General features: G+C 33.1%; 2 protein-coding genes across 22 annotated transcripts in view; one reads left to right on the top strand and one right to left on the bottom strand.

Moving 5' to 3' along the window:
• Window positions 1-2,680: 2,680 nt before the first annotated feature.
• Window positions 2,681-8,121, bottom strand: LOC139512692 (uncharacterized). Its single transcript, XM_071300542.1, has 2 exons — window positions 8,080-8,121; window positions 2,681-4,367 (listed from the first exon to the last, which is right to left on the bottom strand). The coding sequence occupies exon 2, from the start codon at window positions 4,365-4,367 to the stop codon at window positions 2,766-2,768; it is 1,602 nt and encodes a 533-aa protein (XP_071156643.1). The 5' UTR covers window positions 8,080-8,121; the 3' UTR covers window positions 2,681-2,765.
• Window positions 8,122-12,487: 4,366 nt separating this feature from the next.
• Window positions 12,488-25,860, top strand: part of LOC139512691 (far upstream element-binding protein 1-like) — a 32,189-nt gene continuing 18,816 nt past the window's right edge. For 4 of the 21 annotated variants that reach the window (XM_071300535.1, XM_071300524.1, XM_071300532.1 and 1 more), the window contains exons 1-9: window positions 12,488-12,644; window positions 13,973-14,054; window positions 14,357-14,398; window positions 20,375-20,414; window positions 22,155-22,336; window positions 22,708-22,779; window positions 23,935-23,992; window positions 24,476-24,677; window positions 24,939-25,037. In XM_071300535.1, the coding sequence (XP_071156636.1) occupies window positions 12,570-12,644; window positions 13,973-14,054; window positions 14,357-14,398; window positions 20,375-20,414; window positions 22,155-22,336; window positions 22,708-22,779; window positions 23,935-23,992; window positions 24,476-24,677; window positions 24,939-25,037 (852 nt within the window). In that variant the 5' untranslated portion in view covers window positions 12,488-12,569. The remainder of the gene's footprint in view (window positions 12,645-13,972; window positions 14,055-14,356; window positions 14,399-20,374; window positions 20,415-22,154; window positions 22,337-22,707; window positions 22,780-23,934; window positions 23,993-24,475; window positions 24,678-24,938; window positions 25,038-25,860) is intronic. The other 17 variants (XM_071300537.1, XM_071300528.1, XM_071300522.1 and 14 more) reach the window with 8 other exon arrangements.

Genomic DNA, 25,860 nt, shown 5'->3' with positions numbered 1-25,860 from the left:
GTATATACCTGCGTAATAGTTCCGTGCCACCCCTTTGGTGCACTGAGAGTAACATCATTAGGTATAATAATACATTTTAAAGAAATCAAACTATGAAACAGCAATACAAATCTAAAAAAAAAATGAACTATTGTTAATATCGGCTGATAAAGAAACTATTTTAGCATTTATCATAACTTTTAAAGATTAAATAATAGATGTAAGAAGATGTCGTATATGTGCAAACGAGACAACTCTCCACCGAAGTAACAATTTGTAAAAGAAAAACATTATAGGTCAAAGTACGGCGTTCAACACGGAGTCTTGGCTCAAGTCTTTTCCTAAGATGCTTTATCTGCAAACTTCTAGATAACTTTAAATCTCACGAAGTTCACACGTCAGTAGAAATATTAATATTGTTTGATTGCTGCTATGTGACAAATTATTTGAATTTGATCATACACGCGATAATTTCCTTGGTAGACAGGAAGAAATTGTTATAGTTTACTGATTATCATTTGACAAATACATCCCCACGCTCTGTTCCATATGAGACTACTAGTACATTATATAACAGTTGCAGTTTTCATATATAATTATAGAAGTTGGAAAATTGTAAGAAGATTCTGACAGAAATAAAAGAATGAACGAAATAATAAATAAATACCATATCGATAATGATTGCATGGTTTTTGCCTAGCCCTAAGATGAAAGTTGCGGAATTCGAGACATAAGTATGTTAGCAGACTTAGCAATTTGTACAAGTTTTGTGCTTATCTATATACCTCATATCTTGTATACAGCTACATAATGTTACAAATAGTCCGTCTGTCATATGTCCATTACCCTTGAGCGGATTTACATGGTTCAGCGAATGTTTCAAAAAATGTTTTGACACGCACATTTGTCACTTATCGTGAGAATATGGAGCGCAGGACATTTGAGCGAAAAAATTAAAACTACTAGGGGACATCAAGTTGAGCGCCGACATTAGAGCCCATTTAAGCGCCAGATTAATCTGCTCACCTTTATTTTCGATAGCCCATTTCAGCGAAAATTTACCTGGTTGAATAATGAAAATATTGAACGATACGAACTCCCGTAAAAGTAATGCCAGATAATTTTCCAATCAGAATCAAACGCGGTTATATGTAAGACTGGCAGTGATTCTCTATCGCAGTCTAGAGAGGAGATTTTCTTTTAAAGTCATAAGAAACCTCAAATTAAAAAAAAATAATGCAATTGCTTTTTTATAACTCAATGGATACTTTTCATTATAAAACTTATGTACATATACGTTTTTCTGAAGAAAATTCTTTAATTTATTCATATTTAGAAGAAGTTTACTTTATTTTAATTGCTTCCTTCCCAGGAAGCAATTCCACATATTTTCCGTATGCAAAGTGACCTCAGTGTGACCCATCTCGTAAAAATCAGGTGATCACAATACGCATGGATGTCCTTAAAAAAACTATTACTAGTATCTGAATTTAAATGTTAAACACGTGCTCAATTTCCATGCTTTTTTTTTTTGATTTTTTGTCGATTGTTGATAAACAGGTGACAATCGTTAAACTTCGGCTTCAAAACACGAACTTTAATTACCTGCCATATTTTCACAACAACACAGACCGATTGAAAAAAAATTGACGATTATACGAAATTTACACGAAAAAAATGATAAATTCGTGCACAGAAGACTAAGTTAATGATGTTTGTATGGATTGGTTCAAGAATTGAAAGAACATTATTTTTCATCGGTCACTCGTTTCTTATGACTTTAAAATAAATTAAGAAATTCGTATCATATTTAAGATATTTTATCATCGGTATATGGAAGAATAAAATTTAAACAGAAAATGATGTCCTTGAATGGACACTCAACATATAAATGTACATAAGTCAAATGATTTAGAAAAAAAGTCCTAGGACAAAGTCTGCTTGTCGTTTGTGTTGTCTCCTCACGTGTGGCTATGGGAGCATTATGTAGGATCTTCAAGAATGCTACCTTTTATCATACAACCAATGTCAGTTTGATATGGTTAACAAATGGAATCGATTTCAGGAACTATATCTTCTACAAGTCAACAAAGAGTTGTTTTACAATATTTTGCTATTGAAATATACTGAATATTTTGGTGCTAAAAGACAACATGAATACGCCAATTCCCGTGTTATACGATATTTCTCGACAGCTAATTTGTTTAGTATTTAAAAATCTCGGAAGTTTTGCCTTTTAGATTTGATCATTTTACTGTCTCGAGTGGAGAAATTTCGTTTATACTTCCCCGAACGGTTGATTTTTTTTTCTATAATCAGCGTGTGGTTCGTTATAATTTAGTTCTTTATAGGTCTTGATTTCCTCCGAGTTTGCTATCATGACGTCATGGAGAAAGGTGAATATGCCTGATGCCGTCTCATAACCAGTACATGAGTATTCATTTGTATGCTGGAAATAATCAGATCAGCTGGAACATATGCTTGATTTGCATGATGCTCTTGTATTGTCTGAAATAACTTTTATTATGTTTCTACTTCTTCCAATTACGTTATTTTAATCGAAGTCGCTGTGCACTATATCTATAAAAAAATCTCCCATATAATTTTCAATACAAAAACTTCGAAAAAAGTTTTAACTTCCGACATATTCCTTATTCGTATGCAAGCGTTCCCCTTATAAAAGGTTTTAGACTGACACACAATTAATATTGCCATTAGGCCAACATGGTAAGAATGTTGGAATATGGCGTAAACAAATCGAAGAAATGAAAGGTTAATTTTTTTATTTATGTTGATCTATTCGATAAAGAGATGTTTCCACGGCTACCAGACGTGATATTTCCATATCTTCCAGACGTGATATTTCCATGGCTACCAGACTTGATATTTCCATGGCTATCAGACCTGATAGTTCCATGGCTACCAGACATAATATTACCACGGATACCAGACGGAATATTTCCATGGATACCAGACATGGTAAGTCCACGGACACCATACGAGATACTACCTCGGATACCAGGCGTGTTATTTCCACGGACATCAGACGATAAATTTCTACGGATACCAGACTTTTTATTACTGTCGAGTTCGTTCCTGTAATCAATAACCTTATAAATTTTGATGGCACCATTTTGAGGATCACTACACCATATACTTCCTTTATCGTCAATTGTAACGAGTCTTCCAAAGCCATCTTTATCGTCTGTCTGACCAACTCCAACCAATTTTCCAAACCGATCTACCATATGATATTCATCGTCGGAAGTCACTATAAAATGTCCATTTGGACCGCCACAGAGTCCTAAAGGAAAAAACTTGTCACTTATTCCAAATAATGATAATGGAAATGGAACCAGCGGCCTCCCTTTGTAAGTGTGGGACGATTTGTCTTTTTCGTGTATCACTATCATTTCTTTATTTCCTTGGTCGACCACGGAGATGACCATCCTATTTTTGTCGTATGCCAGTATACATGGATATGCTAAAGTGCTGCCCAATAGTTTGTCTAGTCTGAACAACGGTTCTCCCCGAAATGAGTATACCTGAAGATACCCTGTTCGTCTGATAGGCTTTTCCTTACGCTCCAGTAATCGGTTTGGACCACATGCGAGTATATTTCCATTGGACAATTCTACTAAATCGAGTGGGTAAAAGTCTTGGCAAGTTGCAAAGTGGGACCAGCGACTGAATGCGTATTTCTTAATCAATTTATGAACAGGAAATGTCGCCAACAAAGTGTTAATGTCCGTTTCAATAACTCCACTACACTGCATTTGGGATGGTGTTATTATCCTTATTTTTTCATGTATTCTATCAGTTAGGTCAAATTTTAAAATGAAATTAACCTGATCGGGCACAACATAAACTCCTCCATATTTAGACGCTCGTACAGAATGAATAGTACAGTTCCCCTGGTTGTCTTGAGGAATGTCTATAACGAAGTAAGATTGCAGTTTACAAGTAAACATTGTCCGAACTCCTTGTAGTAGCAAGTGTATTGGGATCGAACCGTCTTCGTCGTTTTCGTCATCTGAGGAGTTATTATCAACGATTGAGTGAATGTGAGACTTGAAACACTTCTTACAAAATAATGAACCACAAACAAGACAAAAACTTGATATTTTTTCTGTTTCCTGGCATTTAAGGCAATATTTTTGCGGCTTTGGTATATCAACGAAATAATTGGTGATTAATTGACTAGGTCCACCTGTTGGCAGGTTAAACTTAGAACGACACAGTGGACATACTAAATCTCTACTGTCGGTCTTAATGTCGTCGGAATAATCTTTTATGCATTTTAAACAAAACGTATGCCCACATTCGAGTAGTTTTGGTAATATGATTCCATCAAAACATATTGGACATGTAAATTCTTCTGTCGTCATCTGAAAAGAAAAGAATAATTCAACATTGTTAGGGAGGTAGAAATCTCTTTATATCAAGCACCATACTCCTGTAAATGAGCATCTCGTACCAAACCATTCGAAGAATTACAGTAGAAGTTGTTTTTGAATCTACGTGTAGTTGTTCACATCCACGCCAGTTGGGTTCTGGTTGATAGTTGTCTTACTGGCAATCGTACCATATTGTTAGACTGAAGAATTTGGCAACAAACTATAGTTTAACAATTTTCATTTAAGCGAGTAAACAGATGGGTTTGTTTCAATCTCCTTTTTCTTCCCAATTTATGGGCATTATGTTTTCTGGTCAGTGCGTTCGTCCGTTCGTCCATTCGTTGCCCGCCCATCCGTCCGTCTGTCCCTCTTCAGGTTAAAGTATTTTGTCGAGGTAGTTTTTGATGAAGTTGACGTCCAATCAACTTGAAACTTAGTATACACATGTTCCCTATGATATGATATTTCTTATTCTAATGCGAAATTAGAGTTTTTATCCCATTTTCACGGTCCACTAAACATAGAAAATGATAGTGCGGATGGGGCATCCGTGTGCTATGGACAAATTCTTGTTAAGATAAAAAAAAAAAGTAATCATTAAAACAAGATGGTAATTGTACTAAAGCTGCAAGGGAATTTGTTTGAAATGATAAGAAATGAAGTTATATAATTGAATTGGTTTTTTTTAACAATTTGTTTCAAAGTAAAGTTTGTGTGGGTCAAACGTCAACGCGGCAGCAACCAAACAAATATAATTAAATCGTTGACGATCATCGGTTGTAGACTAATGTCTAATCAATCTGTAAAGCTTGGAAAAACTTGGTGTATGGGTAAAAAAGAGATGGTATGAACATCTAATTTTCCAAAAGACAAAATAACATTAAGATAAACAGGACCATTATTGGGACAATCACAAGAAAATTTAGCGGGTTTAAACTGATTTGTTGAAAAGTCCCCCTCATTTTAATTAAGATCGATCCATGGAATAAAAAAAAGATACAATGAAGAATGTACAACAAATATTAGTTCAGAAAAAGCACTTACTTCTTTACTATCGATAGAATTAAACATCAGAATGTCAGATATAAACAAAAGAGCAATACATCATATCAAATAATAAGTGCTGTGGCTGAAATCAAACTCAAATTTCTTTTTAAAAAAAAGGTTGAAAATAGCTTCAACTTTACTACTAGGAATCTTTAGTTCAACACTTCCTTGTAAACAGTTATCTGGATCTCCTTCTATCAAGGAAATCACAATAGAAATCACAAGCACTGGAATATCTGGAATAACCTGTTAATAATATTTAACACATGATACCACCTACTCTTAAATTTAAACGTCCACACTACTGAGTTATCATGAATCAGTTTTATAGCAAGGCATGTTCTTTTGCAATACAAAAATAAATTATAAAATATTTCAATTCAGAAAAAAATCTTTCCATGTACACACATTTCCTAATCAGTCAGGAATCTACTTCGTGAAAATTATCTCTTCATTAAAATGGAAGCCATTGTAGGGAATACGCGGTGCCAATTTTGCTCTTGGAAACCGATAAATTTATCCACATTGCACCATTACGATCCTTATATGCCAGTTGTTTTTAAAAAGATAAATGTATCAACTAGTAAATGAGCATCAGTTAGGCAGCAACCATTTGATTTTCTGGGGGGGGGGGGGGGGGGGGGGGGGGGGGCTATGGTTTTTTTTTCTGGACAAATTTTTTTTTTCGCGAAAAACAATCTATTTTTTTCGCGACAATTCGAAAACAATTTTTTTCTTTCACTTTTAGCATTACATATAGTGGCAGCTGAGGGTGAAACAAACAATTTTTTTTTTCTCAGAATCAAAAACAAATTATTTTTTTTTCCAAAAACTGGAAACAAACTTTTTTTTCAAAAAAAAAACATAGCCCCCCCCCCCCCCCCCCCCCCCGAAAATCAAATGGTTGCTGCCTTAATGATCTTGTCTGCAATGATTCAACTTAAAACTATTGTCTGATCGGTTGTCAGGTTGAATTTTCGAAAATTCATAAACATTTCAAAAAATTCTACTTAAATATTTCGAGGAAGGGCAGACTAGATTTTTTAAGTGGTTGAAGACTATAAACCCTAGATATCACACACAAAAAAATATAGTTATTTCACTTGACCCATATATTTCATCTTTTAGCACTGTGATTGTTTTTATATTATAAAGTCAACCTGTAGCTTTGATATATAAAAATGATAGAATCTGAAGCGAGACGATGTATGAAATATTCTTGCTTTGTACGATATCAAGACAAAAATATTCAACTCAAACACGCCCTAACATAAAAAGGTGCACTCGATTTTCTCTTTTCGGTACAATTGTTACCCTTTTTTTTAGATTTTTTTCTTGAGTCACATAATGGAAGGGCAGACACGAACATTACTGAACTAATAGGAGGTTTTGCATTTTCTTCATCCAACTTGAAAGATACCCCATGTCGTCGACTTGATATCTAATTGTTCTGCTTAACTATGTTCAAGATAAATTGAAAACTTATGCAAATGGTGATTTTAAAATAAAACACTTCGTAATTGAGAAGAAAATTTTCATTTTTTTTGTTTCTATTAACTTTTAAAATTTGTGTTACTATAGTAAACATCACAGTAAGCATTTATCGCCTTCTCTAACAAAGAGCTTCGATTCTTTTGTTCTATTTCAACTGGGTTTCCGACTGTTAACGAAACGAAATGGAAACGTGTCTTTCATTGAACACATAGTGTACGCGTTATACTGTGAAGTTATATCTGGGAAATATTTAATTCTTAGAAGAGGTTAAAAGCATTGTTTCAATTATCAATTTATTTTAATTTTGTCTCAATTTGTATGTTAATTCTGGGAAAATAATGGGAAAATACCCAATTGTTCTTCCTTTCAACATATAAATAGTTGAGACCATTGCTTTAGATACAAATTGATGAAATGAAAAGATCCTTTTTTTTTTGTTTACCTTACCTCGCACAACTTTTATGTTTATTTAAGAGAAAATTTTGTATAAATTGTACCTTTTACATAGCACCATCTTTTGCCGATCCAAGTGACAGCTAATTATAACAAAACAACCCTAATGACATGACTTCAATACGTATGTTTCCTCAGTTTCCTATTCCGTATATATAGCTGGTTATCAGCAACTTGAAATCTGCACGGGATGGGAATATTTATTATCTAAAATCTGTCGTTACCAACTATGGAAACATAAAATCAGTTGTTCATAACAACTGATATTATGTTTATAAATAAGGTGCCTAGAAAATGAACCTAACGATATTAGAGTAGATCTGATATTTAACTTCCTCCCCGAGCGGGGCTGGACTCTGTACTTTTTTATTTCTAACTTCTACGACAAGACCGTTTAGCATTGCGCAGACACCTCATCCCCTCCTCTAACTATAGCTTTTAAAATAAGCTTTCGTTTCGGGAGGTGTTATCTTCTCGTAGGAATTAAACAAGGATATCTGATACGCATATACGTATATTATATACCGTAAAAACAAAATGGTCGTGTGTGTCAATCTTAATAATTGTATTCAAATAAATTATCATTTTTTATCTGAAGATTTCTGTTTCCGCATTTCCGTGCAAGTCAATGGCATACAATTTTCAACAAAGTGCATCTTTTTAATACTCGAATTTAACATATATTTACTATTTGACTATATAAACTTACATTTTTCGTCAATATGTTTTGTAAAGTCCTGTGGGTGTTTTTGGTGTTTTTTATGTTGTGAAAAGGTTATAGCTTACGTGTTTGTATAGTTATGATGTGCAGGTTTTCATTTCCTGAGAATACAGTTTCAATTTCCCTCAAACGAGTTTCATTATTGTACTTGAACTAAATATATTTGTAGATGTGTGACACAACAGAAATATATACTACACTATCACACAATAGTAGCACCATGGAAGTATTATATTGACAATATAATACTTCCATGGTAGCACAAAGGATATAAATTTTCTAATTCTATATTAAATATAAGAAGATGTGGTATGAGTGCAAATGAGACAACTCTCTGTCCAATTCACAATTTGTTAAACTTAACCATTATAGGTCAAAGTACGGTCTTAAACACGGAGCCTTGGTTCACACCGAACAGCAAGCTATAAAATGCCCCTAAAAATAACTAGTGTAAAACCATTCAAACGGAAAATCGACGGTCTAGTCTATATAAAAAACGAGAAATGCTAACTTCCGTTTAGATTTTTAAATGTTGATATTGTTTTAAGTGACATGTATAATACATGTATGTCAGTTTTGACCTTAAAGAGGACCGTAGCTATACAAAATACATGCCCGCCAAATGTATGTAAATTATGAAATCTGATGAATATGGAATACATATACAACGCGTGATCCCGTAAAATTCAGAATGGAAATGGAGAATATGTCAAAGAGACAACGATAACCCGACCAAACAGCAGATAACAACCGAAGGCCATCAATGGGTTTTTAATGCAGCGAGACACCCGTAGTTGGGCCTCAGCTGGCCCCTAAATAAAAATGTATATACTAGTCCAGTGAAAATCATAGTGGACGTCACACTAAACTCCAAAACATATAAATGAACTAAAATTGAAAAAAAAACATACAAGACTTACAAAGGCATGATGCTCCAGACTTGAAACTGGCGCAACAATGCGACGGGGCAAGTTAAAATTTTTTTGAGGTATCTCAACTCTCTCCTTATTCCTTATACCTCTAGCCGATGTCACGAATAACGAAACACACGGTATACATGTACACAGTAGAACTCAGTTTAAAACTGCTTCCATAGAAACAATACAGATGCATTTTCCTGTGATCATGCAGTTTCACAACAACTTTAGTCGTATTTTTTTGTGAAACTGTTCACATGATCGTTATTAAAAAGACGACAGGGGTGGAGATAGGGACCATAACTATATATATATATATATATATATATATACCCATTTGGGGTCTTGTACGGTCACAAAATGAGTGTTACGCGCAAACTTAACGATTTCTACGCGCATGAAAACGGATTCAAAAGATGTGGAATTATCAACTTAAAAGCTGTTTTAAATCTTAACTTATTTCCTTTAACGGAATTTACAAATAAGAAATTTTAAAATTTATATATCACATATTCTGAATAATCAAGATACATCACTAATTTTGTATATATCCTTAAAAATCAAAATGGTATCAAGCGCTATTACAGCGCGGAAATCTTTCTTCAACATTTATTTTTATTTATTTGAAAATGCAATTACGGAAACTATGGCAAGCCGTTCTCGTCAAAACTATGTTTAAACCCTTTTTCGAAAAAAATACACACTGAGATTTAAAAACCTAAAATAACACACTGAGAAATCGAAATTACACACTGAGATTTAAAGAAATAAAAAACACACACTGAGAATTCAATTACAAAATAACACACTGATCGAGATAAAACGACACACTGAGATGAAATAAATAGAAAAACACACACTGAGATTAATATGCAAATTACTAATGAATACTAGTATTCATGAGATGAATAATTCAACAGCTTAATATCTTGATCTCAAGAACTCTTGTTATTATAATGAAATGCGATTCCTTCAACCAACATTCGTAATAAATTTCAAGACTTAACATCGCTCATATTCATAAGTTTGTTGCCTATAATTCAGATCATTACTACCAGTGTATCGGGATTTTTTTTTAACTTAAAACCGTTTAAGCATGCGTCCCTTTTCAAAGTTTTCAAACTGTTACCCTGATTTCGCAAGGTAATCTTTTATAGTTTTGTTACGTTTATATGCTATAATAGACACTTGAGTAAAAATTTCACTGCATTCTTTGTTTTTTGCATATTGTTCCAATGTTTTCTTATAATTTTAATAAAGTTTTTCACCATTTGGTTATATTGTGTAATAAGAGACGGAGTAAGTGGGTATTTTTTTTTTTTTTTTGTTCTTGTATTTCTAAAGTTTTTTTTATTATCGACTCCTAGGAACGATGGACAGTTAGTGCGTGAATTTTTCTTGCTACCTGATTGGAAGATATTACGAGACGTGAATAATCAAAGTTTATTGATTGGTTAGGACAATCAAAACCTAGTAAATGTCCTTCAATCCCGTAGAGTATCGGATTTGTCCTCTCTATTTTAGCAATTAGATTTTGCCTGGTCATTAATCATGCATATTCATGATATTGGTACACAGGTAACTTTTATCTATAAATAGTCGAATCTTCTGGAGTTTCGTAAACAACAACGTTAAATGATATATACTACTTCATAACGTGTGACCTCATGTGTGTGGTAAAATTTGTTGATTGATGCATGTGGCTATTCTAGTAAATGAATTAATCTACAAAGCGAGAGCACTTTCCATTTTCATCAGCTAAACGTCAACTAGCCCTTTTTGAAAGGCTAATGCTTGTAAATAATTTGGAACCAAATCGAAGGACTAACGAGTTCTGTCCCCTAGTTGTTTTAAGCTTGTAATAGATTCAGATCAAATATGCTAATTAGATATGTGCGCATAAAAAGTGCGCACAAAACATAGTGTGTAATTTCAAATTATCAGTGTGTGTTTTCAGTTTATTTATTCTCAGTGTGTCTTTTTGAAATCCCAGTGTGTAATTTTCAATTCTCAGTGTGTAATTTTTAATTCTCAGTGTGTCAGTGTTTTTCATTTTTGTAATCTCATGCAGTGCGTCTTTATGAAATCTCAGTGTGTAATTTTTAATTCTCAGTGTGTGTTTTGAAGTTTTTAAATCTCAGTGTGCTTTGTCGTAATTCTCAGTATGTAAATTTTTCGAAAAATGGTTTAAACATAGTTTTGACGAGAACGGCTTTCCATAGAAAACAATGCCCTATTCTACCTTCTACCAAAGCTGCAGTTTTAGAGCCATAGAAACTAGCATTATGATGCAATAATTACATGTTATGACATTTATACGCTATAATGCCTTGAGAGGTGGCAGTTCCAGCTTGGGGCGCCGCCCAGGGGCGGATCCAGTCATTTAAAAAAGGGGGTGTTCCCAACCCTGGACAAAAGGGGGGCCCGACAATATGTCCTCATTCAAATGCATTGATCGACCCAAAAAAGGGGGGTTCCAACCCCCGAACCCCCCCCCCCCCCCTTGAATCCGCCAATGACACCGCGATGCTATTTATTACACATCCTGTTTCTAAGGACTTATATTCATACTGGAAGAAACGTGCTACTCTTTTCTGCATGCTTTTCATCTTTTTATTTTGCCAGATGTCAAACTGATGAGTCCACAGCTTGATCAGGCAGCACCATATATTCCTATACCGCGAATTTAACCGCATTGCTAAATGTAGCCAGGCTAGTTTATCATGCACATTTAGGGCATGTCATAATTAGGCTTTTTCTTAAAAAAAAAAAAAAAACTAGCTTGCCTTGCTTGTGTTTTTATTGTCACAGCTTGTATATATTATCTAAAAAAAAATAATGGCATATATATTCAAAGTTTATAGGTCATTTGATGATATATATTTCTACGGGTTGGTTTCAGTAAACTTGCTCACAAAACAACAATAACAACAACAATATTTTATTTTAAGAGGGTTACACAGTTAGCTATATAACTAATCTTCCCAGAGGCCCTCATCATGAGAAATCAAACAAAATGCAAACATATATACATTGCATACAGTAGTATAAAAAAAATGTGGCTGTCAAGTTGATAGCAAGAGTGTGAAGATTTTTGGTCAAAACTAAGTATGTACCATTGTATGCGTTTAAATTCTTTCTCAAATTGTGTGCCGGGACAGCCTATACTTCAAGTGCTTACATATTCTTGGAACAATACCTCATTTCTTTGATTGCCACTTGTTGACCTAAGATTGGATAGCACTTGAATTTGAATTTAAATATACATTTTTTTGTTTTACAGTTGCGACTATTTAATCTGAAATATAACCCAGTTTGTTTGTGACATACAGATATCCGTCTGACTCTAGATTATATCATATATATATATATATATATGACATATATGTTTACGGCTTGGCTGCTTGACTAACGGTAACTACCCTTCGGAGCCTCTTCTGTAAATGCGTCATTGTTGAAATGCGCACATGTTCAGAGGGGGTTCACCTATTTTTATCCAATCAGAAAACCAGAAGTTATTCATTGCAAATTTCTCTTCCGCCATTTTTGTTGTATCGGGAGATGGATGCGGGAGGCCCTGGTCAATTTGATGCACAAAAAGCTGCTTTTGCTGACGCTGTAGCCCGTGCCCGACAGGTATCAATAAAACAAACATTTTAATTTCAGTTTACGTCTAGTATGCAGGTTAATATAAGACCACAGCTTTGTTTAGACGATCGTTTGGTTCGCTATTCCTGACCGCGTGCGTTTATTTTCCCCCACGCTTTGCAAACCTCGTGCGTTACTTTCCCACGATGCTTTACAAACGTTGTTGCCACTGAACAATAGTACACATTGCTATATTATATCGAAATACCTACACATCTCACAGACTCTTAAGCTTTTCACCTTTATTACTTTTACTTAAAAAGTCCATTGTTTCACACTGAATTCCTGGATTTACCACCGGCTTCCTGGGAAAATAAAAGCGAAAGCTGAATAAAAGCGTTTATTTAAAGATATTCAATTTTAGCAGTGTTTTGTAAGGGTCAGATAATTGCAATTCGAAAATGCTGTTGTTGATTTATATTTTTAAAACTTATCGTGATATTTTATTGGATATGAATAAACTTTTTATAAAATTGTCCTGATGCCATAATGCTAGGGTCAAATATGAATAAACGTATTTACACTTTTGGTATTTATCTGAATCTTGCCTCGAATGACCTTAGATCTACTCCGAATCACCTTTTGACTTCAAGCAACAATCACTTTTAAATTGTGACGTTGAATAATTTAAATTATGATGTCAAAGTTTACGGGAACCTGTGTGATTTTACGTAATGGTGGACAAATTTGCATATAAGTGTAAATACGTCTATTGACTTGTCTCTGTTTTACTTTGCATTTTCATGGTACACCGTTGATGGACCATAAGAGTTAGTTTTGCATCTAGTGATAATAAAGATGTTTGAGATATGTCATTTTTACTAACACTTGATTCAACTACATCTCTACATCAAATTGGGTATTATTATTATGTAAAGAGTCGGACGACTCACCTTACAATCTTTATAGGAAGAAGATGTTGTATCAGTGCCAATGAGACAACTCCCCATCCAAGTCGCAATGCATTAAAAGTTTCCAATCTTTATCATAGTTCATAGTACAGCCTTCAACACAGAAACATGGCTCACACCAATACAGCAAGTTATAAAGAGCCCAAAGAATGACGTGTAAAACCATTCTAACAGCAAAACCAACAATCTCATCTGTATCAAAAAAAGATACTCTTGTGAACCACATAAACAAACAACCACTGAACTGCAGGTTATGTTAACAAGTTTGCTTTGTTACTTTTTTAGTTGAAAATATGTTTTCATATGATTTTTTACCGCAATTTAATAATTACTTTTCTTTAAGACACTACAAAAAGTGTTGCTTGAGAAGTCCCCTGAAATTACACTACATTTACCCTCTTTCAGATTGCTGCTAAGATCAACCAGCCGGGACAAGGTGGTGGTGATACAGGGCCATTGAAACGTTCATTTGAATCAGACGGGCAAGGTACTAGAATAAAAAAATTTTATTGTATGAATTACTTGTTAAATGATATTGTCAATATTGAATGTGAATTGATAGGTTTTAGCTGTTATATCATTTAAAGGTACATTGTCTTAAACAGGGACAAAGAAAAGCATAACGGGAAAAAAAATCACAAAAAGAGGTATGCTGTTTCTTTTTAAACTTCCATTTTTACAAAATTTAAGATACAAAAAAAGGAAGATTTCATCATATTTATTGACAGTGTGCCTCTAAGTGAATTCACTTTGGTAGGGATACACATGTTGCATTTGTTTTCGTTACAGGTGAACCTGAATTCAAGAAGAGTACTCCTGATATTAATGATCGTATGTGTGATATTTGTAAAAACACATCTTTCACTGCACATCCTGGTTCGGAACAAATGTCCAATGTTTTTCAATTAACATTTCTTTAAATTGTTTAGAAACTTTGCTATTTTTTTTGTGTTTTTGGTTTATATAACGGTTTTGTATTGCATCCTTTTATCTCCTGAAATGAATCTGTGGATAGAGTAGAAAACAGAATATGTATATACTGAAAGGAAATGGTATTTAGGGTTACATTTTATTTAGTAAACCATGTTTGCCAGGAAGGTCTGCTTTATTTACAGTTTAGTTTTACATGTAACATTGAAGTAAAGCAAGCAGAGGTTGCTTTGTTCTATTTAAATGCATAGGCATTTATTACTCTTTTTTTTTTAAAACATTTTTTAGGGTTTTCAAACCCATTCCAATATCAAAAACCTATTATGACCAATTTTAGTCTTAAAATTGGCTATTCAGATTTTCTGAAAATAAGTATCTAAGCAGGGTTAAACTATAGTCCAGTATTTGAGTAAAAAGGTTCAGATTAAATACTTGTGACCAGCGAGATCTCGCAGATCTTTTGATTTTAAGTATTTATAGGTGTATACAGAAGCTTTTTATAAATATTGGAGTCTAAATAAAGTTTTGCTTGGCAGTGTAAAGATTCTGAGGATGCTAAACAAGTCATTTGTATTATAGTACATAGTCCCCATTATCATTGAAGCAGTTGATTATAGCATATCATACCATGCTGTAGAATTATGCATTTCATGAAAATGGGGGGGGGGGGGGGGTTGAAGAACAATAAGTTCTTGATGTACCAGTATTGTACATAGATTTGTACATTCTTTTCTTGACAGAAAAATTGCCGTTTTGAAAATGTATTTAACTCAACACACAAGTTTATTTTGACAAGTTAAAAAAAATGACTGCTAACCTTTACATTAATGTGACAGTTTTATTGACCAATGGTATAAAGTGGCAAATTCTTCATCCATTCTGCTACATGTAGGTCTAAATCAATCCAATTCAGTTCCAGTTCATAGTTTTGAGATAAAAGGATGTAAAGACAGTTGATTCTATTTTAAACAGCTTGGCATATATAATCATGAATTATTTTCCAATGTTATAAATTAATCCTCATGCATGTACACTTGTTAATGTGGATGTTTAAGGTAAGTGTTTTATATGTGATATTTATATATGTAAATCTATCAGACAATGATATTTCTTTTGTAATGCAGAGCTTGAATTTTCAGTGTTGACAATCTGAAGGAGAACCCTGGAGGAGATATTTAGAAACGTTGTGGATTGTACATACATGAAAAATGTTTTTCAGAGCACTGAGAATTTGAACCCTGTTTAAAGAAACTATTAATGTTACATTTTACTTAATAATAAGAGCATCAGGTCATTTGACAAATATATTGATATTTATAGATGTATCTTACATTGAGTTGGTTTGCTACTAGTATGTTACATATATATACTTGTAATTTCACTATAATTTTTGGTCGTATATTGGTATCACGTTGGCGTCATCGTCGTTCGAAGACACTCTAACTTGAGTAAAAGTAAATGGAAATCTATGAAATTTAAACACAAGCTTTATGACCATAAAAGGAAGGTTGGGATTGATTTTGGGTGTTTTGGTCCCAACAGTTTAGGAATTCGGGGCCAACATGGGCTCAAATAAGCATATTTTTTTTTGGTTTTCACACAAAAACATTGGTATAAGTAAACTGAAATCTATGAAATTTTAACATAAGGTCTAGGACCACAAAAGGAAGGTTTGGATTGATTTTGGGAGTTTTAGTCCCAACAGTTTAGGAATTAGGAGCCAAAAACAGGTCCCAAATAAGAATTTTTCTTGGTTTTTGCACAATCACTTTAGTATAAGTTAATAGAAATCTATGAAATTTTAACACAAGGTTTATGACCACAAATGGAAGGTTTGGATTGATTTTGGGAGTTTTGGTCACAACTAATTAAGGACCAAAAGGGTCCAAAATTAAACTTTGTTTGATTTCATCAAAAAATGAATTATTGGGGTTCTTTGATATGCTAAATCTAACCATGTATTCAGATTCTTAATTTTTATGCCCCACCTACGATAGTAGAGGGGCATTATGTTTTCTGGTCTGTGCGTCCGTTCGTCCGTCTGTTCGTTCGTTCATTCGTTCGTTCGTCTGTTCGTTCGTCCGTCTGTCCCGCTTCAGGTTAAAGTTTTTGGTCAAGGTAGTTTTTGATGAAGTTGAAGTCCAATCAACTTGAAACTTAGTACACATGTTCCTTATGATATGATCTTTCTAATTTAAATGCCAAATTAGAGTTTTGACCCCAATTTTACGGTTCACTGATAGAAAATGATAGTGCAAATTTCAGGTTAAAGTTTTTGGCTTCAGGTTAAAGTTTTTGGTCAAGGTAGTTTTTGATGAAGTTGAAGTCCAATCAACTTGAAACTTAGTATACATGTGCCCTATGATATGATCTTTCTAATTTAAATGCCAAATTAGAGTTTTGACCCCAATTTTACGGTTCACTGAACATAGAAAATGATAGTGCAAATTTCAGGTTAAAGTTTTTGGCTTCAGGTTAAAGTTTTTGGTCAAGGTAGTTTTTGATGAAGTTGAAGTCCAATCAACTTGAAACTTAGTATACATGTGCCCTATGATATGATCTTTCTAATTTAAATGCCAAATTAGAGTTTTGACCCCAATTTTACGGTTCACTGAACATAGAAAATGATAGTGCAAATTTCAGGTTAAAGTTTTTGGTCAAGGTAGTTTTTGATGAAGTTGAAGTCCAATCAACTTGAAACTTAGTATACATGTGCCCTATGATATGATCTTTCTAATTTAAATGCCAAATTAGAGTTTTGACCCCAATTTTACGGATCACTGAACATAGAAAATGATAGTGCAAATTTCAGGTTAAAGTTTTTGGCTTCAGGTTAAAGTTTTTGGTCAAGGTAGTTTTTGATGAAGTTGAAGTCCAATCAACTTGAAACTTAGTATACATGTGCCCTATGATATGATCTTTCTAATTTAAATGCCAAATTAGAGTTTTGACCCCAATTTTACGGTTCACTGAACATAGAAAATGATAGTGCAAATTTCAGGTTAAAGTTTTTGGTCAAGGTAGTTTTTGATAAAGTAGAAGTCCAATCAACTTGAAACTTAGTATACATGTTCCCTTTGATAAGATCATTCTAATTTTAATGCCAAATTAGAGAATTTATTCCAATTTCACAGTCCTTTAAACATAGAAAATGATAGTGTGAGTGGGGCATCCGTGTACTGTGGACACATTCTTGTTGGTCCTGTTTTCAATTTGGTCTACATTAAGGTCCAAAGGGTCCAAAATTAAACTTGGCTTGGTTTTAACAAAAATTGAATTCTTTGGGTTCTTTGATATGCTGAATCTAAACATGTACTTAGATTTTTGATTATGGGCCCAGTTTTTGTGGTCCAAATCGGGGTCCAACATAATTATATTAAGTATTGTGCAATAGCAAGAAATCATTTGCACAGTATTCTGCAATATTATAGCAAGAAATCTTCAATTGCACAGTATTGTGCAATAGCAAGAAATTTTCAATTGCACAGTATTGTCCCGTTTTCAAATTGGTCTACATTAAGGTCCAAAGGGTCAAAAATTAAACTGTTTGATTTCAACAAAAATTGAATATATGGGGTTCTTCAATATGCTGAATCTAACCATGTATTTAGATTTTTAATATTTGGGCCCAGTTATCAAATTGGTCCACATTGAGGTCTAAAGGGTCTAAAATTGAATATTATTTGATTTCATCAAAAATTGAATTCTTGGGGTTCTATGATATGCTGAATCTAACCATGTATTTAGATTTTGAATATTGGACCATTATAGGTAAATGTTCAATTTAAAATTTTAAAAGTTTTTAGACCACATTCATTCTGTGTCCGAAACCCTATGTTGTGTCAACTATTTAATCACTATCCAAATTCAGAGCTGTATCAAGCTTAACTGTTGTGTCCATACTTGCCCCAACTGTTCAGGGTTCGACTTCTGCGGTCGAATAAAACTGCGCCCTGTGGAGCATCTGGTTCAATCTTAAAAGTTTAGTATACATATCCTTGTCTCCATGCCTCACTTGTAGTCTGTCATACTTCGGTATCTTGAATGATACACACAGAGTTCGCAAATTCTTTTTTTTCCCCTGGTGGTCCTTGAAGACAATCTGCTGATCCTCACTATCATATCTATTGCAAAATACTAAAATTGTGTCAGTCCTTTGTCAAATTTTGGTGGTAAAATCTGTAGGACCATCACTTTTCGCAAACTCTGGATAAACATGTCTTCAAATATTCAAGGGAGGAATTGTTATTTTGGATCAGATACTTACAAACAAAAGCATGGATGTGGGATCAGGATTTTAAGCAGATTGGTTATAATTAAATGTATGTTTTGATCAATATTAATTCTTGATGAATTAAATATTAAATGTTTTTTTTTTTTTTGTGTCCTTAAACAATGCCTCATCTTCAATTATTCATAGCTACATATATAGCTCTTGATCTGTATTGATGTTTTAGGTTGTTCTACAATTGATAATGTTTTACAGTAGTTGAATTTTGAATCCATGATAGCACAATTTTCTCTCTAATAGCTAAGGATGGATAATGCTTATTTTATCTATTGATTGATATCATTACTTTTGTTTCATCTTTGTTTACTTTTGCATGTTTTGTGTTAAAAAGCTCTTTAAAATCCACAAAGCAAAATAAATAAATTTTGGTACTATTAATAAAATGATTGATGATGTTGCCAAGTAATAAAGATGGATTGAGCACTTGCATAAAATGCAAAATAGGAATGTTAAATAGTTATCTTCCCAAACATTTTTTATTGAAATATAATATATTATTTGGTTTGATTTTAACCATAACTACTGACTCCAAAATCTATGGGGGATGAATTGGGTTATAGAAGGAATTTATTAAGCCTGCTGAAGAGTGCAACTCAACTTGGAATAAGGGGCATTGTCATCTGAACTTGGTCACATTTTTTCTCTCTTTGCCATTATACTGCTCAAAAGTGAGGAAAGAATGGTGATACATTAATACAAGATGCCTGTTGAATTTTGTTTACCAGTTCCTCGTGAAATGGCAACTGAGTGTTCATAGTATTAGATACACAAATTGTCAGTCTAATAAACAGAAGAAAATTGTGTAAACATAAGCTTGTTCACTCTGCATAGCATTTTTTTTTTGACATTGGACAATAATTCCTACTATGTGCTAAACTTTCACTTGTATGCATGACATCTCTATATGTTTAAATGGGAAAGCAGTCTTCATGATTACATAGAAAATGCAGTACCTTGTAGATTTACCTAACTAACTTTGTGTTTCATATAGATTAATGCTAGCTTTACTTGTAGATATAACACAAGTCCAAGTTGTGTCTGAACTATTTTATTTTGAGATTTTGTAAAATTGGATTATGAACTTGTTATTCTGATTTGAAAACGTATAATATTTCTTGTAAACATATTTGGACTTGTGTCGCTGCAAGATGTCATTGTGTGTTTACAGTTGTTTTTGTTTAAAATCAAATTTCTCTACTCCTGGAAACAAGTGTCCAACATTTTTTATTAGACCAGTCCTATGTGCACAGTGGTATTTAAAGTGGAAAATATTCATTAGAGTACCTAAAAACATAAAGAAACACTTAAAAAACTATTTTTTTTCTTCAGACTATGAGAGTACAAAGACATTAACAGCTACACATGTAAATAAACATCTGTTTTCATTAATTTTGATTAATTACAAGTAACTTCCTTTATTAGATATTGTTGAGAAAGAAAGTTAAAGATCTCAATGAGAAAAAAATCATTTTCATTAACAGTTGTAACTAGTCCTTCTTGCATGTATTGGGGTTTTAAAGAAGTCAAAATTCTCTGGTAACAATGATATAGTTGTGGTTTAAAGTGACCTTTTTTTCTATCCACAGCATTAGGATCACAGATTAAGTCAAACCAAGATCAACAAAGGTATGTCATAAGTAATATATATTACTAAGTAAATTATTGCAGGTTTCCACTTCTGAAATCATTTGATTCAGTTTACTTTCTGTAGTATTATATTGATTAAATTTTTGATTAAAGATGCATTCTTCTGATGAATGAAAATAACCATTCTACTTTTAATGTTCCAACATAAAAGATACAGTAAATGGAATAAGACATGATCTTTTCTTTGTAAGGCCACGGTTTTTTAATTTGTTGGTTTACGGATTTTCCCCATGAAAAAGTCGGGTCGGTCGGTCGGGAAAAAAAAAAGAAAAAAAATCATCTTTGAAGACAAAAAAATATGGAAAATCAATATATATTTCACCTTTCTAGCAATATGTTTGTTATGCTATTTTATCATCATTTCTAAAATTTTAGTTCGATGAAATATTATTGCTCAGCTGTTATAAACTACGCATGACATTGTCTAGTAATTTACAGTAAAAAAAAAAGGGGGATGCACGGACAAAGACGAAATTAAATCATCATTTCAGAAACAAGAAAAATAGATTCGCGTAGCTCTTAATCAATTCCAGAAAACTTTGTAAATAATGATCTTCAAGCACGAAAACTGATAAAGAAAAAATGCATAAACGTCGTACGAAAATAAGTTTCAACACACGTGTCAAAAACCTAATAGAATCGTCCACTGGAAAAACGATATCGGGTTAATCTGTTGTCTTGCATTCCCGTTTTTTTATCCAAATGAACGACATTTTTTTTATTACCTATAAAAACAAGAAAATTCCTAATGATTTGTTAATATTCAGTTCTTTAATTTGATGCCTTCACCCTGTCCACATTTGGACAAGTCTATTTCTATGAGATGATGCATCTTACGGACTGATAACAAATAAGGTAAACGAACTTATTGTGTAATTGGTTTTAAACACAAGTTTCGTTCCGCAAAATTATTTGCGCAAACGACATTTCAAGGTCAGTTATAATTGATTTGTCTATATTTAGAAACGTAAACTGGAAGGGTTTTTTTCATACCAGAAAGTGTTGTCAATTTTGTTAGTGATTAATGCATTTCATTTCAGGAAAAAAAAAATTTTAATTATTTTTCAGGGATAATGCATTTGTTAAGGTCGGCGGGAAAAAAAAAGCGTGAAAAGTGAATTTTATTTTTATTCTGGAAATCAGCAAAATCGGGTCGGCGGATCCGTAAACCAATAAATTAAAAAATCCTGGCCTAATGTACCATACTTTTGCTTAGTATTTACAGAGCAAATAGGTGAAAGATGTGATTTTAAGTATTTTCTAGACGATTTACTTCTCTTAATGCAAGTTTTTGGTTCTTTTCTTTGGTTTTAAATTTTTATGCTCCATTTATGGGTATTATGTTTTCTGGTCTGTGGGTCGGTTTGTCCGTCTGTCCCGCCTCAGGTTAAAGTTTTTGGTTGAGGTAGTTTCTGTTGAAATTGGAAGTCCAATCAACTTGAAACTTTGTACACATGTTCCCTATGATATGATCTTTCTAATTTTAATGCCAAATTAGAGATTTTCCCCCATTTTCACGGTCCACTGAAAATAGAAAATGATAGTGTGGATGGGTTTTCCGTGTACTGCGGGACACATTCTTGTTTTGTATTGAATTTTAGAGAATTATCTTTACACACCTAAAAAAGATGAGTTTTTTCTTGTTTTTTCATTTGATTATTAAAATTGTCAATGTTTGTAAATAGAACTTTTTAATAGATATCAATTTGAATTTTTTAGTAGAAGTTCAGCAGCTCAAGCTGCTAAAGAAGCAGCTCAAAGAATTAACCAACAGCTAGGAAAAGGAGGACCCACATCGCCCCCAGCAGTCAATCCAGCTCTGCAGAAGCCCGGCCCACATGCAGGATTGGGAATGGTGGTCACAGAAGAATTTAGAGTCCCAGATAAGATGGTTGGGTTGAGTAAGTTCTTAGATTTTGCAGTTCAAGAAGTTTGTTTCATTGTTTTTGTTTGGAGAAAGATTTTTCTTTCCCTATAACTAAAATATGAAATGATCGTCATTTAGTCAGCAACTATTATTCATAGCTTCTTCATATTTAGAACCAAGTTTCAACTAGACATGTTTTCAGATTCGTTGCTGTTCTATTTTCTGTTAGTTAAAAACTAATATATTTTTTTAACTGTATTACTTTTATATGACATTTTGGTCAATTTCCTAGACAACTTTTTCATAGCTTCTTAAAATTTGACTTTTAATCTTTCAACATCAGATTCAATGATTATCAGCTAGCTGGCGAGGTATTTCAGTGTGTGCACTCTTTGTTTCTTATAGTAATAGGAAAAGGAGGAGAGCAGATAACAAGACTACAGGCAGAGACTGGGTGTAAAATACAGATTGCTCCTGGTGAGTTTCTATGTTTGTTTTATTCACTGACAAACATCTACCAATTTAAAAGGACTCAATCTTGGCATTTATTATTATTTCGTGTTTTTATAGAAAGTAAATACAGATTTGCGGTTTTCTTCTATCACTCCCCTACTGCTTATTTGAAATTTGCTTCATGGTCATTTTTATACCCCACCTACTATAGTAGAGGGGCATTATGTTTTCTGGTCTGTGCCTCCGTGGGTTCGTCCGCTTCAGGTTAAAGTTTTTGGTCAGGGTAGTTTTTGAAGAAGTTGAAGTCCAATCAACTTGAAACTTAGTACACTTGTTCCCCATAATATGATCTTTCTAATTTTAATGCCAAATTATAGTTTTGACCCCAATTTCATGGTCCACTGAACATAGAAAATGATAGTGCGAAGTTCAGGTTAAAGTTTTTGGTCAAGGTAGTTTTTGATGAAGTTAAAGTTACATCAACTTGAAACTTAGTACACATGTTCCCTATGATATGATCTTTCTAATTTTAATTCCAAATTAAAGTTTTGACCCCAATTTCGCGGTCCACTGAACATAGAAAATGATAGAGCGAGTGGGGCATTCGTGTACTATGGACACATTCTTGTTGATTCCTATTTTGCACTTGTCATCAATTTGAATCAAATTAAGAAGAAAAAAGAAATATAATCAATGTTACATGTAATGTAAGAGGTGTTCAAAAATTAACTTGAAAAACAAGATACTATGTCAAACATCATGACAAAAAGTGAACAATTCAGTAAAACCTCTGATTGTCCTGGGTTTACATTAATTTTGACAAGAATAAGATGTTAAAAGAATGAGCACTCAAAAGAAACAAGCTTCAAGTCAACTGATAAAATTTATTATCCAGGTGAAAAGTGCTGACATTTAATGATTTTGTATATCAATTGATCTAATCAATTATTGTAAATAGGAAAAACAAAGATATAACAATGATGATGTTTAATGGACATTGCAATATAAGTGAAAACTTTTTTTTTTCTAATATGTAGTATGTTGGTTGAATATATGAAAATAAGTGCTGACTATTTGATTCCTTAACTGTGTTGCAGGGGAATAATATGGAATTGCCTTTAAGTAATTAGTCTTTTATGAGATTGTTTGTAATCTAAAATTTGTTGGTTTCAATTTTAGACAGTGGTGGACTTCCAGATAGACCATGCCAACTAACAGGGAGTGCTGCTTCTATTGGGTATGTACACATAGTGTTATTGTAATTTTATCACCAACATGAAGCTGAATTGAAAAAAGTTAATACCTGACATACTGTGAATTCATTATTATTTTTTTGTGGCATTTGTTTTGATATCAATTTGTCTAAAACATTCTAATAAGATAAGTAAATTTTATTATCTGCATAGCTCAGCAGGTTTAGCAAATTTTTGGTCACTATGATATACATTTCACACTAGAGTGATAGTTAATTTTTGTGATATTAAATGTCCATTTTCTTTTATATATAGAAGTCTGGTAAAGAAATTTATCAGGAGTCTTGTTTTTGGTTCAATTGCTCGTCCAGGAAAAGATTAAACATTACACTATACAGTAGTATAGAAAATTTTCCTATTGAATATATATATATATATATATATATATACAGATATTTTGAGGACTTGAATCTTTGACAAAATCATGTACAGTTAAAGTAAAAGAATGAATAAATTTTCCTTAACAGTGCTTGTAAACAGCAGATGCAGGATATCATTGCCAGAGGACAGAGTGGAAATGGTATGGAGATGGGAATGGGAGGAGGACCAGTCGGTGGTGGCAATGGTGGAATGTATGGGGACATGCAGACTGTTGTAGAAATGTTGATTCCTGGTAACAAGGTCGGACTCATTATTGGAAAAGGAGGAGAGACCATTAAAGTCTTACAGGTTGAAATAAGATTCAGACATTGCTTTATTAAATAGAACTGCATTTAATTCTATTTCACAGTACAATGTTGAGGATTTTCTTGAGATATTCTTGTTTATTTTCATAGGAATGCAATTTTCCCCCAATATTAACAGTCATGGTTGATTTTGATCAAGTTATTTAAAACTTGTTCAACTTGCTTTATTTATATGTAAGATAGCAAACTTGTCTATAAGCTTTAAATTCTTTACTCTTTGTATAATGATGTTTATTAATTATAGGAAAGGGCAGGTGTTAAAATGGTTATGATACAAGACAGCAATATTCAAACAGCCAATGAAAAACCTTTGAGAATAACAGGAGATAATCAGAACTGTCAGGTAAGATGCCCCTCTCTCAACTAAAATCTAATTAAAAAGGATGTTACTACGGTAAATTCTATAGAAGTGATGGAATGACACAGATTATTATTGTGTGTGGATTGTCTGTAGCTTCCAAATATATTATAATAGCAAACTTGGACATACATTCAGTGATATTGATAGCTTTTTTTCAAAATTAACTCTACCCTTTTTTATTGGGAAAATATGTGTCATTTTCATCAAATTGGGAAATTTATAATGACCATGAATTTGACTGGAACTCCAATTTGCTGACCCCCTTTTAAAGAGGTAAACCCTTATTTGAAATAAGACACCTAATTGTCAGTGATGATACATAAATAGACCCTCAAATCTGCACATATAGTCATTTTAGGCATGAAAAATGTTTAAATGAGTGTTTTCCAGTTTGTATTCATGCACAATTACTACTGAGACTGCACTGTCTGTGAAAATAGTTGGAATTTTGGGGAATAATTTTAAGCCATTTTTTTTGTCGAGCCCGCAACTTTTGTTGCAGAAAGCTCGACATAGGGATAGTGATCCGGCGGCGGTGTTAGCTAACTTCTTAAAAACTTTATATTTTAGAAGGTGGAAGACCTGGATGCTTCATACTTTGTATATAGATGCCTCATGTTATGAAGTTTCCGTCAGTCACATGTCCAATGTCCTTGACCTCATTTTCATGGTTCAGTGACCACTTGAAAAAAAAGTTCAAATTTTTTGTAATGTTGAATTCTCTCTTATTATAAGTAATAGGATAACTATATTTGATATGTGCGTACCTTGCAAGGTCCTCATTTCAAATTTCATTTCATGGATC

The sequence above is a fragment of the Mytilus edulis genome, chromosome 2 (assembly GCF_963676685.1).
Source record: "Mytilus edulis chromosome 2, xbMytEdul2.2, whole genome shotgun sequence".
NCBI lineage: Eukaryota > Metazoa > Mollusca > Bivalvia > Mytilida > Mytilidae > Mytilus > Mytilus edulis.
Note: the sequence above shows the minus strand (reverse complement) of the source record. Positions and strands in the feature narration are given on the sequence as shown.